We start from the raw sequence: 17,807 nt of genomic DNA on the forward strand, positions 1-17,807 counted from the left end.
CTGCATCGGAATTTTATAATCATTGTCTCGAGAAAGCTCACCGTTCTCTCTCTTGTGTCGAAGTGTGCCCCGCGACGCAAAGCAACCTGGTTTTTCTCAAATTTTGAGATCACCTTACTTTGGTCCTTTTGTCTTCCCAAATGAACAAAAGGGCTCGGAAGAATAATAAGCATCAAACCAGGGGATCCGATGTTATTTTAATCTCCCCATCGGTATCGGATCTAGTACCCGATCTATCTAGCCGTGTGATTTGAATGTTTTGAGAAAGTCTGGTTACACGACTCGACGAATTTGAAACGAAAACATCTATCGTTGTGCATCTCGATTTGTAGTGTCGGAGAACAAGTTAAGGTTTTCGATTGAATGGTGAAGCGCGTGGTGCTCGTTTCAATGTTTGGGAGAGACATTTTCACCGTCCTCGGTCCAGTTGAAAAGTTCGGGGCATGCATTTCCTAGACGGAAGGAAAGAAAAATCTCGAGGTTTACCTGAGAAGATCAAATCGGAGTTTTTAAGGGTTAATTTAATTGTGGAAAACGTTCGGATGATAAACAAATTTAATTTTTATTTTTATTTTTTTAAAAAGGAGAGAGAGATTTAATGAATCCAAAAGCCAACCCCACTCGAGCGGAATGCGATGTGGACGTCTTCCCCAAACGAACGACCCCATTTACTCCCCTCGCCTCGCCCCTCTCTTCCCAAATACAAACCGATTCATAGCTCATTTGACTCATCTCTCTCTCTCTCTCTCTCTCTCTCTCTGAATCTTCGCTGGCTTCCTGGTAAATCTTCCGAGTCCTCCGCAATCGGGCCAGCGTGGTAACGTTGGGTGTTGTCATCATCTTCTTCAGCCCTCCCCCCCTCTTCCCTGTCTCTGTCTCTCTCTGTTCCCACCACCATCTCTCAATACCTCTCCGACGGCGCCGCCACCGCCACCGCCGCCGCCATGAACCTCCTCCTCGCCCCCTGAGGCCTGCCTGGAGCAGGGGGATCGGGGGAGCCGAAGAGGGAACAGAAGATTCCTTCCTATTCGCACATTTCGCTCTTCAAGGTTGCGGTTGCGGTTGCGTTTCTTTTCATGCCAGATTCGTAACGGTCGATCGATTTTTCTTGCGAAATCTCAATCGCCCACATCGTGATTTTTCCTGCGAAGGAGGACGGACCCCCCGTGAGAGTCCGATCGTCTGCGAAATGACTCGCCAAATCATGCTGCGGCCCCCGTCGGCGAGCCGCCGGGAGCCGCTGCTGAAGGCGAGCAAGTCGACCTCCTCCTCCTCCTCCTCCTCCATCTCCTCCGGCTCCTCGTGCGGCGGGGGGAGTGTCCGGTTCGCGGAGGTGGCGGGAGGGACGGCGGCGGAGTGCGCGGTGGTGTGCTGCTGCTGCCCCTGCGGGATCGCGAACCTGATACTGCTGGCCGTTTACAAGGTGCCCGCCGGGCTGTGCCGCCGCGCGTGGAGGAAGACCCGGCGGCAGAGGCTGATCAAGAAGGGCCTGCTGTCGGCCAAGGGGCGGCGGCTGACGTGCGGGTGCGAGGAGAAGGAGCTCCAGATCCACCCGTTCGAGGTGAACGAGGCGATGGCAGAGATGAAGAGGCCCGCGGCGGAGGACGAGGAGGTGGAGAAGCAGGTGGCCAAGCTCGAGAAGGAGATGTTGGAGAGGTTCTACGGCACCGGCTTCTGGAGGAGCCCTTCTCAGCGAGAGCCCCCGTCGGCTCAGTGCCATTGATTTTGACCCCGCTATATCGCAAACGCAAATTGAAACGATTTCAAGGGAAAAGATCCCGAAAAGACAAATAAAAAGGACAAAAAAAAAAGTTTCGAGCTTGGCATCGGCGACGGCGGCGACTGCAATGGCAGAGTGATACTAGCTCATGTCGGAGTTCAAAAGATGGCAAGAGGCAAGGAAAGGACCACCTCCTCGACGGGCGACGGCGTTTGGTCGACTAGAAACAGGGGATGTTAAAATCGCCTGTACTGTACAAGAGCATCATCTGTGTCAGTGTTCTATGATTTGAAACGATCAGGAATTGGCCCTGATCCTTCTTCTAAATCTCTCAAACTCTAGTGATTGTTTTGCGATTAGATCTTGGTGCCATCAAAGCTTCATGCACTCCGTTCTGGTCTTTGGTTTGACAGCAGGGCTTCCCATCGGCATCGAAACGGCCATGAACGTGTATATATTTCCAATTATGAATATATATATATGTAAAAGATTATATGATATGATATTAAAACGTCGGATCGTAGTACTTAACGTTCTGGGTTTTGACCATTTCTACCTGTTGGACTCGATTTTCTTCTAGATGGCTGTGGTGGCTGCGGCGATTTTTGATACATGAGTAGTGAGTGAGTACGTCTGAAAGAAGGGAAGTGGGTGTAGAAGTCGGAGAGGTTTCTAGAGAAATGAGTCCCCATCGGACACGGCATTCCGCCTCCCGGGCCATGCGAAAAGAACTCACGGTTCTCGTGCGGTGGATTGCCGGGATGATTCGGGACTCTTCGGGGATGATAATGTCGACAGAACGTTTTGGTTGTTACGTTTTACCAGTCTTTCGATTCGACGGTGTTGCTTTCGCTGGCCTAACCTAAGTAAGCGCTTCAACTTGCGGCCCTTCTTTTCGCCGCCCATGTGAACCCACCTCTCGCGTCGTCGGCAATCACGAACTGATGTTCGCTTCTCTGCATACATTAGGAGCTCTTTTGATCACGACTCGTCGCCAAATCCTGTTCAAGTGTTCGGTGATGTCCGTGTGATGATACGAGAAAGCTCCAGGGGATCGGCTGACCGCTCTTTTGGAGTCCAAAGTGAGAAATTTTTTGCTGGGAAAGGCCCTGCTCTGTTCCCCTTTGAAATGTATGTTGATGTTGATGTGTCACTAACCAGTGACCCCAGCTCCAATTTTTCTTCTTCTTCCTCCTTTATTACTCTTTCTTTTCTTTTTTTTTTCGCCTTTTTGAATTGATGAAACCGACTCCAGGTGCTTCAGAGATCTTCAGAGGAACAGGGCGTGTAAGCTGTCAATTTCACTCCATGAACAGAGAGGCGGGGTCCCCTGTTTCAGACATGTCCGGAGACACGTGTGGGATCATCCTTGTCGGCAGGTGCAACTTCTCTCCCCGACCTCATTTTGCATTTTTGCAGCTCATACGAGCCACGACTTCAGCTCTTGTTCTGATCCACATTCGAGTTCGAATCTCGCATCAATCTTACTTTTTCAATTGCCTTCTTAAGCGTCGCTGTCGACACAGCTCTCCCCGGTTAACTTGTTCGAAAACGGGACCGGACAATATACAAAGAGCGTAATGCTTAGAACACCTCCTCTCGCTATAAGTCGGTGCAGGGATACCGAGCAAGATAACAAGTAAAAAAGAGCACCGACCCATGCTCCGATACCACTTTAAACAAATCATTTTCTACCCCCAAAGCTTAAACGGTCGCAAACCTGCCAAACCCTTGCCCGGCCGCCTCGGCCTCCTCTAATTCGATTCGAATTCACCAATGGTGCATTCAATGATCACTGTACAAATGCCTATACCCTTAATCATCTGCGTAAATTGAGCCCAAACAAGATTTCAAGGAGATTTAATCTTTTAACGGGTATCAATTAATTTTGAAATTTAAAGTGTGTTAATTCATGAGAGGGATAAGGACGCCACGCAATATAATTAACGTTAGCAATTTCAAATGATTACTGTCCGTGGTCAAATGAATCCAAGAAGAACCAAATCCTTTTCATACTTTTATTGAAAAAAGAAAAAGAAAAAGAAGAAGAAAAGTGGTTTAAACACCATGTTAAAGTGCCAAACCGAAAGATTTTGGAGCAGATCCCCTTGGAGAAAAATCTAAAAGTACGAACGGGAATACATTCTACCCGCCAAGTGGACTTCACGTCACATTGACAAAGGCAAATTCCCATCATTTTAGTCAAACAAAGGGCCATAGGGCACTATCTTAGTCTCTCCAAGGCAACTTTGATTTCCTTTTGATTTTAACGGGCCACTTACTATTGAAAAATATCTCAACCCGATCTCGGTCACGATTCACGATTCGTGTTTGCCCTTGATAATTAGGTTTTTCGGTTGTATCGGGCCCGTTAAGATTGGCGCACAATCACGGCGAAATAAAACGAACGAGAAAGAGAAATTTGAAGCACGAGATTCTATCTTGATTCACCATTAAACTAAGACTACGTCCAGCAGAGGATTTCATTATAATTGGCACATCGCACCTCTCGTTACATCACTCAATTACAAGCGAAAAAAGAATATATATATATAGCAATAGATATTCATGAGATCAACCTCAAATTACTAATGAAAAATTATGATATTAAATTGTAAAAGTCCTTTGGTGTTCGGGAGGCGCCGCCTCCTCAAGACTCCTACCGAGGTGGCTCCTCCGGACCCCCATGCTTAGCGTGAAGCGGGATTCACGTGCTTTCCTATCGCGAGAAAGTATGAACCATACCCAGCCAGAGGCCGTGTAATGGAGTCGCACGCTATCTTTCTGCTAATTACACTATAGAACTTGTGCACGTCGAACTCACCATCAACATGTGCCGCCATCGTGCTTGCCAAGTAATCGTGTTAAAACATATCAATTCATGTCAAAATTCGTGTGGACCATAAAACCACATCGACTTTAATTCCGTCAAATGTTGCAAAAGAAAAGGACCTTACTTTCTCAAATTCCCTTTCTTGTGCAAAAAAGGATGAAACTTTCCTGCATGTTCATGAAGAAAATAAGGAAAACTTTGCCTCTTCCCAAACATTTTGCTCACACCAGGTGGGGCTCGGCCTAATTTATGTTTCCACATTACTTTTCCCTCATGGCTAGATTTGAGAAATACTCCATCTCGCCCGGCATGTCTTTGGGCCTAATGGGCCTGACAAGCCCGTGCTGCTCACTGCTGATCATTTCACCTTACTTTTCTTCTCTTTTTTCTCTCTCTTTAACACATTGGGGAACTGACCTTCATTAGTGGAATATCCCAAAAGAGGTTTCTCTCTTGCCTGTCTTGCCAAATGTTTTCTGGGATTTGTGATGAAACCCTTCTAACTGGAACAGAGCATCCTTTCGCTTTCCAAAGGTACTAGGAATGATCCGTAGAAGACAAGATCCTCTCAACTAGGCGCTCCCTAAATATGTGTGTCTAGGAATCACGGGTCGCTAAGGATGCGTTTGGTAACACTTGTATTCTTAAAAATAATTTATGTTCAGAAATTTTTTTTTTTATTTCTATTCCTTGGATGAATTTCTGAGCGGAAGAATGTGTTTGGTAACTTCATAAAAATTTTATTCTAGGAATTGAAAAAGAACATAAATGCGTTTGGTATGATCCTAAAAATTTCTATTTTCAAATTTTTTTCATTTAGTGAAAAAGATTTCGATGCAGACTTAACAATTCGTATTTGGATAAAATTAGACTTTTGTAAAGACTTAACTAATCAAGATATTCTAATATGACCTCAAAGAATCCAACATAATAGTTAGTAGGGGGCCAAAAATACCGGAGCTGGCCCTACCAGGCCCGACTTGAAATTTTCATTGTCTTTCGGTTTGGGTCGGGTTGGGTTGGGTAATGAGTAAAGGATTTTGGGTAGTTTGACGGTTTGGGTCGAGTTGGGCCGGTTTGGGTCATTTTTTTTTTTCACTTTCTCTTCTTCCCTTCTCACTTGCATTCTCAAGAATTCTAAAAAAAGCACTATAATTAATCAAAAAATAATGTTTAAATGTTCAATCCAAAAATTGATAATTTATTACTTCGCCCTCCTCGTCAACTCCCACCACACCCACCTCTGATAAACAAAATATTTAACTTAATAAAACTCAAGTCTTAATATTATTTATATATGTGGATACAAAAAATTCGAATAAAAATTTAAGTGTTCTTCCATTGTTGTCAATTCTTCCATGTTGCATACGAATTTTTTTATGTGTCTTTTGTAAAATGTATCTGAAAGAAAAAATTTTAACGTAGAAATTAAAAATAAAAATCAAATCAATTATTTTGATGACAAGAATACTAAGAAAGCTAAAAGTATAAATAGCCTTCTAAAAAATATAAAAATAAAAAAACCTGGCAAAATCGGACCCACTCAATGGGAGTCGACTCGACGACCTAGGTATATGCGGGTCGGGTAGGGTTAAGCTGAGCTTATTTCTCTAAAATGACCTTATTTCTCTTTTTGTTCTGGAAAAAAAAATTAATTCTTGTTTTTATTTTAAATCTATTCTCTAGCCATTTGTTTCGGGGAACAGCAAAATGAACTGACGTACACAAATAGATTTATATTCTTTTTCTATTTCAGGGAAAAAAAAAAAAAGATAAATAAAACCGTTACCAAACAAGCCCTAACTTGCTCAACAAAGCATTCCCCATTTCTAATAACAAGTTGAAAGCGAGGGATAGATAAAGGAGACAGCCCACCAAACACCACCAACTGCACAGAAACATGTGTTGTGTTCAGCTTAAACTTACTGTCCTTTTTTTGGAAGGGAGGGGAAGTTGTCAGAAAGCTTAAACTTCTGTCATTTGCTTATTTTTTTTTTTGTGATTTTCTCCAGAGGCGAAACCATTGCAAGTATAGAGCAGGCAGCCAAATTATCTTCGTTCCCCTCTCTTTGACAGTAGAAATGAAAGCAGAAGACATTTATGGCAAAGTCACTGCCTAGATATAATGAGGAGCCATCGAATTATTAGTAAGCAAGGTAGAATTAAAGTAGCATTCCTTTTCACAACCAAGAGTTGATTATGCAAACTTTTCATGCGAGTATAGCGACATAACCAATCAACGCAATCTTAATTCACATTCAGTTTCATTCGCTTTCATCACGACGAGGACGGATAATTCGAATTTGGCGTGCAAATTCGAGGCAGCTTAACCAACATGTAATTCCAAGGAAGCATGCGATTTCAAAACGGCCCGTATTCTCAATACAGGCATGCAATCGAAAGTACTTTTGAAAGCCTTTCGTTACTTATATCTCGACTATTAAGACAGCCCCTAACCCTGAAAAAAATCAAGAACGTCCATAAAATACCTTCTATGCTGCCCTTAGAGTGGAAAGGCGAGAAACTTCCATTTTCGGCCCAACCTAACATAGGGTCCAGTAGAAAAAACATTGGGCCCAGCCCATCTTGAGCAAGGCCCAGCCAACTAGGGTAGCGCGGGCCTGGCACTGCGCAGCCCCAGGCCATCCTGGCCCACTTGGACTCACGGTCACGGATGCTTTGTTTTTTTACAAACTCACGGATGCTTAAAAGCTACCTTTTCCTTTTCTTTGTTCGTTTTGTATTTTTTTTTTTTTTAACTTTTGACCCAATTTTGATCATCTGTTTCTCTCTGGTCCAACTTCCACTTGACCTAATCTTTTGCCTATCGAAAGGTTGTATCGTGAACTTTCCAGAAATTTGGTTCACTTTTTAAGCAAGTGGGATTATGTAATTCTGCGAATCGAGTCAAATGGACGGGAATTCACAATCTCTCGGATGTGTTGTAAAGCTTATGACCAGATTTACATGATCTCATTACCCACAGTGCGAAAAACGTGATTTTGCCAACCCTATCGAGATTAGATGGTTATGGTTTAAAATCATGACATCAATGATCTAGCTATTTGATTTGGTCAAAAATTGGGGGGTCATGAGGTAATTCTTGCGGAGCGCGACCTAATAATCGTACCATTTGGTCAAAAGTTTGGTGAGGTTGCCTTCAGGTCAGAGTTTTGTCAAATTTCCTGTAAAAAATTAGGCATTTTCAATAGCCAACAACTCTCTCTCTCTCTCTCTCTCTCTCTTCACACACACACACAAATTGCTGGTATTTTAGAGATGATTTGATAGCAGAAGAAGAAAGTCGAGAAGTTAGAGGATCGGAGATGTCTTGATCCAAATAAATTTGACGATCAAGAACTCATTTCGTAAGTCACAACGATATTGGCCCAAATAAAATGAAACGACAACTTATGAAATTCGGTATGGTTCTCATTATGTGAACCAGAAGATGTGCGTGTGCATAGTTGTGCGTGACCAAATTTATCCTCATATACCTATGCTTCAATAAATCTGGTTAAGGATATTTAGGAGAGACAAAAGGGGATATAGTCCTAAGAAATTGTTGACTTGCTTCCTCTAAAGAGATAGATAGATTCATTCAATAAACTACTACAATTATTTTTCTAACTTTAGTTGTTCGGCTCATTCTATCTGTCTTCGCCTGCCCTTGTCCACAAATTGGATCACCCATTTCATTTCCATCGTATAAAAATAAAACGTGGCAGGAGTCAGAACCGATGGCAAATGTCTAGGGCTTGACTGCAAATTGAGACCATATGATGTGGAATGATCGACCCAGGAAAAAATAATGGGGATGCTGGAGTTTTGCTGTTGAACAACCTGCCTTTGGGATTCTCATCATGATTTCAATTGAATATATGAGCAGGCCAAGGGGTTGATTTTCCACCATCTGTTGACCAAATCAATCGAAAATAACCCATCAAAGGGGACAGATGAGCTTTCTTTCATCCTGAAATGTTGGTCAGGAACTAGCTACGTTATCGAGTTCGTGGAATACTTTGCTAATCTCGTTGCCTAAATGAAATAGGCGAGGCCAGCCCTCGCTGGCCATTGCAAAAACAATAGGGAAAAGAAAATAAAAGGAAAGAAAACATTATACAATAATAAAAATAATACAAAAAGTATCCACGTCCACATTAGCAATTTTCGATGTAAATTGACTAGATAGACTGAATTAGTACCAATATAAAAAGATTTAAGACTAAATTGGTTAAATTGAATTGTTTAGAACTGAATTGGTACTAATGAATTTCGGATTAAATTGACTAAATTGAAAGGTTTATGACTAAATGGGGTATCAACGGAATATGTTTTAGACTTCTTTTTTTTTGTACTTTTCCCTCATTGTTGAGCTGTAAATTATATGCTCTCATCATAAATATCCCCTTTTGTGCCATAATCATGAGTATTCCATTGAATCACTCGAATATGTAATGAACCCTAATTCACCTTTCTCATCACGGGTCAAAGATGAGCGGCTTCTAGATTAGTCTGCAGTAGTGGTCGGGGGCTTTGGGAGGGGACGAGGAAGTCCGCTTAAGATAGGTGAACTTCGGACCAACCAAATGTTCGGTCAATCTCATTAAACCAAGTTGTGGATACAAAGAAATTGAACTTGCCATGTGAGTGATTTAATGAAGAACTTGAAACTAATCACGTTCCTTTTTTTTTTTTTTTTGGAGGGGGGGAGGGGAGGGGTTCAAAGGAAATTTTCATTCATTATGAAAATGATACATGAAGGATTAATGGGATGTCCTAGAAATCACCACAACAAAGCGAGTTGATAAAGCAGCAAAACAAACCAAAACCTAGAAATTAAGGTATATCATCAGAGCATAGTTGGCAGAGTTAAGTACAAGTTCGCCCTTCAAGAACAGATTTATGACTGCATCCAAGCAAAAGGATCAACGGCCGATCACCGAATCACGCATCATTATCAATGATGGGCACATGCTGGAATCTTCATACGTAGTTACGGCTTTGCCTTTCGATCGTGTGCGCGTAGGTTCGACGTCCTCAACATCATTAACATACGAAAACTGTTAAAATATGTCTCGAGTTTGAGCCCGGAGCGAAAATCTAAATATTGCAAATTAAATATTTTCTATTTTGTCTTGATATCAAGTTAGAATCGTCCAAGCAAAATAGAGAGGGTATATATTGTTCGATTAATATTCGGATTCCATAAATTTTATATGGGACGAAATCTGTTTTTTGAAATCCGTCAATATCTATCCTTTTAAGTTGTTAGAGCTGGTCAAGGAAAGTAAAAAGGAAAAGTTGACTTTGGCCGAATTCTGTTGGGACTTTGAATTTGAGTTGGACATGGGATATTTATTCACGGTGGCCAGAAGATATCAACAAGAAAGAATTAAAAAGAAGATTTGCTTTTCTATTTCTTTTGAAGTTGCGTCCAGGAAGAGAAGTCAATGTTGGATTTTTCTTGGGTTGACCGAAGCACATGATCCAAAAGGAAGTCGGCCTGCCCATCCCTCTATGCGATATACATGCATATATATATAGTTGGTCTCGACTTTTGGAGGATATCTGGAAGTGCCATTCTTGAGCACTTGGCTTGGGGTTTCTCCGTTGGTCTTTGTTCGTGGAATTACATCAAGAACTCAAGTATTGAAGCCGATTAAATCTTGGGGTTAGATTTGTATTAATTTTTTTACGAGATTGAGAGATTATTTCATTAGGAATTGGGGGTTTGGTCTGTAATCTTTGTGTATCGCTGGTTCTATAGTGAAATTCGTTGCTGCTCTCCTCATGGACGTAGGTCTCTACGACCGAACCATGTACATCCGGTGTCCAATTTATTTTCTTGTTCTGTCTATTTTATTGTTCGATCGCTTGGTTCCGTGCAATAAAAACAACAAAATCGTGTTGAATAAACTCATATCTGAAATCAGTAAGAGCGAGCCCTTTTACAAGTGCGAGACTCCAGTGCTTCTAATAAAAGGATGAGCACAAATCTAAACACGTCATCCAATATGTTTAGAACTACACGGGCCAAATTGAAGTGTTTTAAGACAAAATTGGCATCCGTAGAATATAATGACAACTGAATTGAGGATAATTTCCCTAACCAAAAAAAGAAGAGTAATTTCATTGCTAATTTCAATAGGGATAAGTGCAACCGAAGTCCTACAACATGTCATAAAAGTGCAATTGAGTACTAAAATTTGTAAAAAGTGCAATCAAATCCTAAGACTTTGTCAAATTGATACAATCGAGTTTTTCCGTTAACTCCATCTACCTTAGCTGATAAAAATGTCGACGTGATTTTTTTTTTCCATTATTTTCTCTATCCTATGTAGTGATGATGTGGCTTTAAACAATGTCATTTCGTTTAAATTAGATTAAACAATAAGCTAATAAAAGGTGAGAAACCATGCGGCTGAGGGCCGCAAGCCCTCATTGCCTTTGCCCCACCACCGTCGAGAAGGCTGGTGTGGCATCCGAAATTTACATTGTTTCGTAATAATTTTAAGAATATTAAGTTAAGAAAGTTTTTGTCTTGAAATTTCGGGTTTCGTGTAGGTTGTTAATTTTGTTAGATGCGGAAATGCATAGGATGATTTTTCAAAACCATAATCACTTGGAGTCCGACGCATTGGAATTATATTGGTAGATGTAACCGTGTACATTGATGGTGTAGAGTGACGATAATAAATTGGGTTAATGCTACGAAAAATTTTAAATTAGTGCATATATGACAAATTTATCCCGAACTAATTTTTTTATTGCAAAAAATTCTCAAATCGGTACACATGTGATGAATTTGCCATTTATTAGTTTCAGTTAAATTGTACCGTCAAATTGTTGAGTTAAATGACACCCGATTGTTGACAGGTATACTAGTTTAAGATTTTTATCCTCCGTTTGTTACTGGTATACCAGTTTGGGGTTCTTTGTAATATAAACTCAATTTAACGGAAACTAAGGGACAATAAGTTTGTTACATGTGTACTAGTTTGCGATTTTGGGTGAAAATTTTAGTTTGAAATAAATTTATCACAAACGTACTAGATTGAGATTTTTTGTGGTTAGAAATTTAGTTTGAGGTAAATTTATCACATATGTACTAATTTTGAATTTTTTGTGGTACTGATCCTAATTCATTGACCAACATCTTAGTTGTTGGTGGGGATGGACATTCTTCGAATTTTATGATTAATGATGGTCAAGTTTTAAATCGTAGTAAATTGAGATTTTCCTAGCATTCGGTATGGGTTTGCCCATAATTTTGGTGAGTTCGAGATGTCATGGAATATATTTTGGCCGAAGGTGAAGGGTTTCTTTCCTCACCATGATGACTCTCAAACTTCCCTTATAAAAGAATAACATGTTAAGCAATTTGTTCTCATAAGTTTAGACTCTTACATGTCTTATGACCCCTAAGGCCGGCTCAGTTATCATCGCCCTTAGTATTAGTCATCACTCTTATATCCTAATCTCATTCCACTTGGCCATCCAATAGATTAGACTTTGCCACATGTAAGGCCAACTTACATTTAGAAATTCTACTCCAACTCAATCTTCTTTTAACCTGGGAATATCGGAAGTTCATCCACCGTGGCTGTAAGCCTTTTGCACCTTCAAACTACCAAAGAAATTTTCCTCTACTCTCCTGACTTTCCAATTCTAGGATTGAAAGGGAAAAGTTCTATCTTTTAAGAATTACGAGGTGGTTTAAGCTTTGGGTTAATCAAGTTTTGTTTGAGGTAAGTGAAACTCTAAGGGCTAAGTTGGGTTAATCTACTTAGCCCTATAGACTTGGTTGGTCGGTGCTTATTAATTTTAATTTTGATCGAGTTTGATGGTAAGTGTGAGCAAGCCGTTATGGTGGTATGTTGAAACATTGTGATAATTCAATTTGTATTGATGAGTTCTTACATGTTAAAGATGTATGTGGTTGATTTCCTTGAGGTGTGGGAGCATATTGACTATGAAAAAGATAAATTCGGACTTAAAAGGTATTATCTTCATAACCTTGACACTTACGAGGTATACCGACGTTTTGCTAATATCCACTTGTTATCACATACCGATGATATTCACTTCTGATCACGCATCGATGATATTCACTTGTTATCATGTAACGATAATATTTACTTGTTACCACTTACTGATCATATTCACATATTACCACGTGAGTATTATCACTTTCTGTTGATATCCACATGCTGATTAAGAATATAAGTTGGTTATTACACGGTTACTTGGCTAAAGCATTTCATTGCATTGTTGACAACATAATAATGAAGTAGTGGAGATGCTCCGTATATCGGGATGCCCCGGGAGTGTTTGGGAGAAGTAAAATATCCAATGCACGTGTATTTGCATATATATATATATATATATAGGCACTCATGTCAATAAATAAGCTAAATGATGGTCAATGCATGAAAATATGTTATGACATTAGCGTGCATATGAGTGAATAACGTTATGCAATATTGATAGTTGGATACTTTGGCATATCAGAGTAGGACAGGTAAAACATTTATTTATGTACTCGGCATATATGCTTATTTATTATGTACTCCTATTGTTTGTATGGGGTTGAGTGGTAAAGTGATTTTCTACCTTAGAATTAGGGCTTTTTTATTTTTCAGACGTGTAAGATAGATCATCCACAGCCACTACTTTTTGAATCTTCAATGTATGTGGATCGTGTTTGTGAAGATGTGCAAATACCTAGGACGAATATAGGATACACTAAGTGTAGTTACACCGTGTGGGTCGATGTGAGTTTTATAGAGTGTACTCCCTATCGTTTTGTCGCTTGGTACATGAACATCGGTGGAGAGTTGGTTAGTCCGTTAGGGGTTTCGATGATGACGACGACCCGTCAATGAGAGAGGTTATCGACCTATAGTGTGGAGGTTGACTTTTGTATAGGCAGTTCTTTGGCATGGTAGTAGCATTGGAGATAGGTGACCATGACCTTTCCTAGGACTTTGATATTTTGTATTTTGCTGGATGATGTAGTGAAGTTGTAAAACTCATGTTTAATATAAATAAGGAGGCATATGTAAGCAATTAAATTTGCGCAATTTTTTTTTGTAATGGATGTCTCAAATGTTTGCTTATGCTTCCGCATGCTTAGTGAATAAGATCATTAATAAATAGAAAGGACACATGTTGTTTGTGACGTTTTGGGGCGTCGCAACCGACGAGGGTGGGGGAGGGTTGGTGAGGGGCCCCGGCGAGCCTTGCCGACGGCAGGCGTGGGCTTGCCGCCCTCGCCTGCCTGCTTTCTCACCCCTCTTTATTTTTTCCTTTTTTTAAAATTTAACTTGTTTTTATTTAATTTAAATAGATTTTGTGTTAAAAATCAGTTTTGGACCAAGGTGATATAGTTTTAGCATTATATTTTTATGTTTTAGTCGCGACATTGTCACATAGAAAGAGAACATATTTTAAAAAAATCACGTCAATATTTTTCAATGGTCAAGTTCGACGAAGTTCGCGAATAGACTCGATTGCATCAATTTGATAAGTTTTAGAATTTGAATACACTTTTTATAAGTTTTAAAAATCAGTGCGCTTATCTCATTTCAATATTTCGACCTCTAGCCTATTTAGAGGGTTTCGGCTAATAAAGGTATATCATCAATATACACATAAAATCTGACATCAGGCATAAGATATGCATAATACCATAAGTCCATAAACAAATTTTGGAATAAATGATGTATTGGTACCTCTTTAATGGTGTGTTTATTTGAATGAAAGAATTCTCCGGGAATTAGTATTTTGAATTTTCACACATTTTGTTTACTGAAAATGATCTATCAATGAAAAATCATTTACAACTAAAGAAAATATAAATGCGTAAAGTTAGGAAAATATTTTTCCCTCATTTTTCTAAAAAACGATTTTTCAAAAAATATTTTCCTTTAGCATGAAATTTTTCTCGAAATAAACACACCCTAAGTTTCAATGACATGTTAGTCAATAACCAACGAATGTTCTAAGTAAATTGCCAACTACATGTAATTGAAAAGGCATAAAACACACTACGAATTCGATCATTTTGTGGAAAATGAATGGTTTAAAAAATATTTTTCAAAGAATGATCACAGCTTATGTGTAAATATTTTCGTGGACGATAGAAATATTTTTCATTAATTGATTTTGATAAGTGATATAAGCAATTTGTTTTAGGATAATATTTTTAGAATCGTTCATTTTCGCGAAACAAACGGAGTCTAATGTGGGGAGATAGTGTATAAGGTGCTTATAGTACGTGGGCTCCGAATCCATTTGTTCCTCTTATTAGTTACATTAGAGCGAAGGCACGCACTATGCGCATGATTGAAGAAAGATTATTGTGCATAGAAAATGGTGGATGGTTAATACAAGAAGTGGATGAGTAAGTAGCCACTTTTGTTCATGAAGGACTTGAGAATATGGGAAGATTGTCTTGGTTGAGGACAATAGAGGAGCTGGAAAAAAGAGAGTGAGAAAGCAATCAAGGATTGTGCTTTCACCATCTATATAAAATGTCCTAAACTTGTATCATCTATTGATTACACTGCATTATTCATCACTTGATATGTAGGCTGCGTTTGATCGTCTAGATTTCTAGTTAAGAGAGGACTAAATAGGGTGGGATAGGAAATCCAAAAAATTTTGTTATATCCTATTTACTGTGCGGTGTAGGGGTGAGCGGTTCCGGGTTCCTTACAAGTTCCACCTGGAACCCGAAACCTACCCGTCATACCTTAGAACCCGGAACCTACCCCGTCACAGGTTCTAGGGTCAGGGCCGTGGTATCCGAGAACCTATCAATTTCTTTTATTTTCTTTTATTTTTTTCATTTTTAGTTAAGCAAAATGAGAGTGAATGCTACAACAGCTAAGAGAAAGTAGATGTAAGTGATTTTAGGCTTTGTACAAGTTACATTTAGAACCCGAAACCAATCCATTAGAACACGTTTATCATTTTTTGGAACCCGAAACCTAAAAAATTGTTTGGCTCCAAATTATACACTCATCATCGAATGCCATAGAACATTGTATGATCATGCAAAAATATATACCAAGAAAAATATAAAAAATTATTTTAGAATTTAGAGTCCAGATTTCGGGTTCCAGGTTCTAGGTAGTGAAACTTGGAACCTATCCATTGGAACAGTTCCTCAATTTTTGGAACCCGGAACCTACCCCCGCATACCTTGGAACCTGGAACTAGAGCGGATCCTACGGGTTCCGGTTCCGGATTCTCGGTTCTACCCCGGAACCATGCTCACCCCTAGTCCGGTGAACTACGGATTTCAAATAAGCAAAGGTAAGACGTGGCTGAGATCGACCCGTCTTGCAAAATTTTTTCGAAGCAAAGGACAAACACAAGAGATGCATATAGATAAAAATAAAAAATAAAAATTCCCGAGTTACTTCACTTCCTGCTCAAAACCTCGATTTTGGATCTTCCCAAAGCATTACATGTTTTCACCAAGCACCATATTTCTGTTTCAATCCACAGAAACTCATATTTCTCTCTTTCAATTGCGTCACCGTAATTTACTCCACGAGCTAATCGCACTTCTCTCTCCATGAATACACGAGAAAGAAAATCCATGAAACTAAAAGTGCAATATCACCCACAACTTTGCTTGGGCCACTCACGCACAAGCCCCTCAAGCTTCCTCTCAAAGCAAAACCTCCACACCGCCATGCCCACATGCAACACCACACACCCTTTTGCCAAGAAGCTCTGGAACTCCTTTTCCTTCACGTATCAGCAACAAGGACTCGATGGTGATGAGAGACGTCTGAATCAGGAGATGATCATGAGAGGTACAACCTTGGGATTTGATGGCAGATATCTCTGCTGAATAGAACATCATGAGAGCTCCATTCGTGACAGCCACCAGCGAATGCAACACGCAAATCAGGAAAAAACCGGGTGAGGCCATCCGAGAAAGGAATTAGAACGTGGGTCTTGATCTTTCTGTCTTCTCAGATTGAGATTCAATTCCAAGACGTGTATACAGAATTTTATCAGGTTGTTGCTCCCATTGCATTGCACCCTTTGCTTTGATAGATTTAATCGCGACGTGTCCGCTCAAGTTCAACGCCACACTTGACGATCACCGCCGCTAGAATGGGGGCTGGGCGTGGAGGAGAAGCGGTGGTTGTGGGAAAAACCCATTTCTTCTAATGTGCATATTTTGAGAAATTCTATCCAGGTTTATCCAACTTCCCTCTCTAGGATTTTTTATCCGGGCTATATCCTCTTATGTCCTCATTTATCCTGTCATTTACAACTACCAAATATAGGATAAAACATATCATATCCTGACTTTTATCCGAACTACCAAACGCAATCTAGTGATTATGTTTAACAAATTAATCTAATTTAACGAGGATTTAATTTCTTAAAAACTGTACAATACCCAAGACATGATAGTTGGAAGGTCATCACTACAAAGCTTATGATGCACTGATTAAGCTGTCAAAGACTATATATTTTTCCCTATATGTGATAAATTAGGGTCAAGTCCTCAAGAATAAGTGAAATTGACTCTCAGGCTTGAGGGACAGAAGTAAAGTGAGTATATGAGGCCCAAGACACGCCAAACTAGGAGGTAAAAAGAAAAAAAGATAATTACCTAAGTTTCTATGAAAAAAAAAAATAGGCACAGCTCTCTAAAAAAATTCAAACTTCTGCCTAGGAGTGAGAATAGGTTAGGTGTGCCGGGTCCAGACCTAGACCCCGAAACCGATCATGTTATAACCGATTCCCAATTTTTAGAATCGAGAACCAACCCCGTTTGTCTTGGAACCTGTTTTGGAACAGACCTTGTTTTGGTCCGGTTCCAGGGTCTATCCGAGAACTTATTTTTTTTTTTTTTAATCAAAATAATATGAGTATCGATGAAACAAGCAATAAAAATTACAATCCACCAAAAGCAACAATTCAAAATATAATAATAAATAATACGACGAGATGGGAAAAAACATAGGACTGAGAGGAGGTGAGAGCCGTGAGGCAACCAAAAGGCAAGCGACGCTAAATTGGACACTAGGGGTTTTTTTTTTTTTTTAAGTAACTAAAAACCTGTTCTAAAATCGGTCCGGGTGGGTCTTCACCTAGAACCGGAAATCGGACCGGTTTCAACCGGTTCCCAAAAATTGAAATCGATTCCCAGATCGGTTTGAGAAGGAACCGATTCCCGACCCTGTTTTTCGGGTGGGCTGATCCGGGTTTCGGGTA

The 17,807-nt window shown here is 40.0% G+C and overlaps 1 protein-coding gene and 1 pseudogene across 1 annotated transcript; one reads left to right on the forward strand and one right to left on the reverse strand.

Moving 5' to 3' along the window:
• The first annotated feature begins 1,189 nt into the window (after positions 1-1,189).
• LOC115741950 lies at positions 1,190-1,723 on the forward strand. Its single transcript, XM_030675998.2, has one exon. The coding sequence runs from the start codon at positions 1,190-1,192 to the stop codon at positions 1,721-1,723; it is 534 nt and encodes a 177-aa protein (XP_030531858.1).
• A 14,320-nt stretch (positions 1,724-16,043) lies between these two features.
• LOC115741865 lies at positions 16,044-16,506 on the reverse strand (annotated as a pseudogene).
• Positions 16,507-17,807: the final 1,301 nt, after the last annotated feature.

This window comes from Rhodamnia argentea, chromosome 7, assembly GCF_020921035.1.
Source record: "Rhodamnia argentea isolate NSW1041297 chromosome 7, ASM2092103v1, whole genome shotgun sequence".
In the NCBI taxonomy this organism is placed as follows: Eukaryota; Viridiplantae; Streptophyta; class Magnoliopsida; order Myrtales; family Myrtaceae; genus Rhodamnia; species Rhodamnia argentea.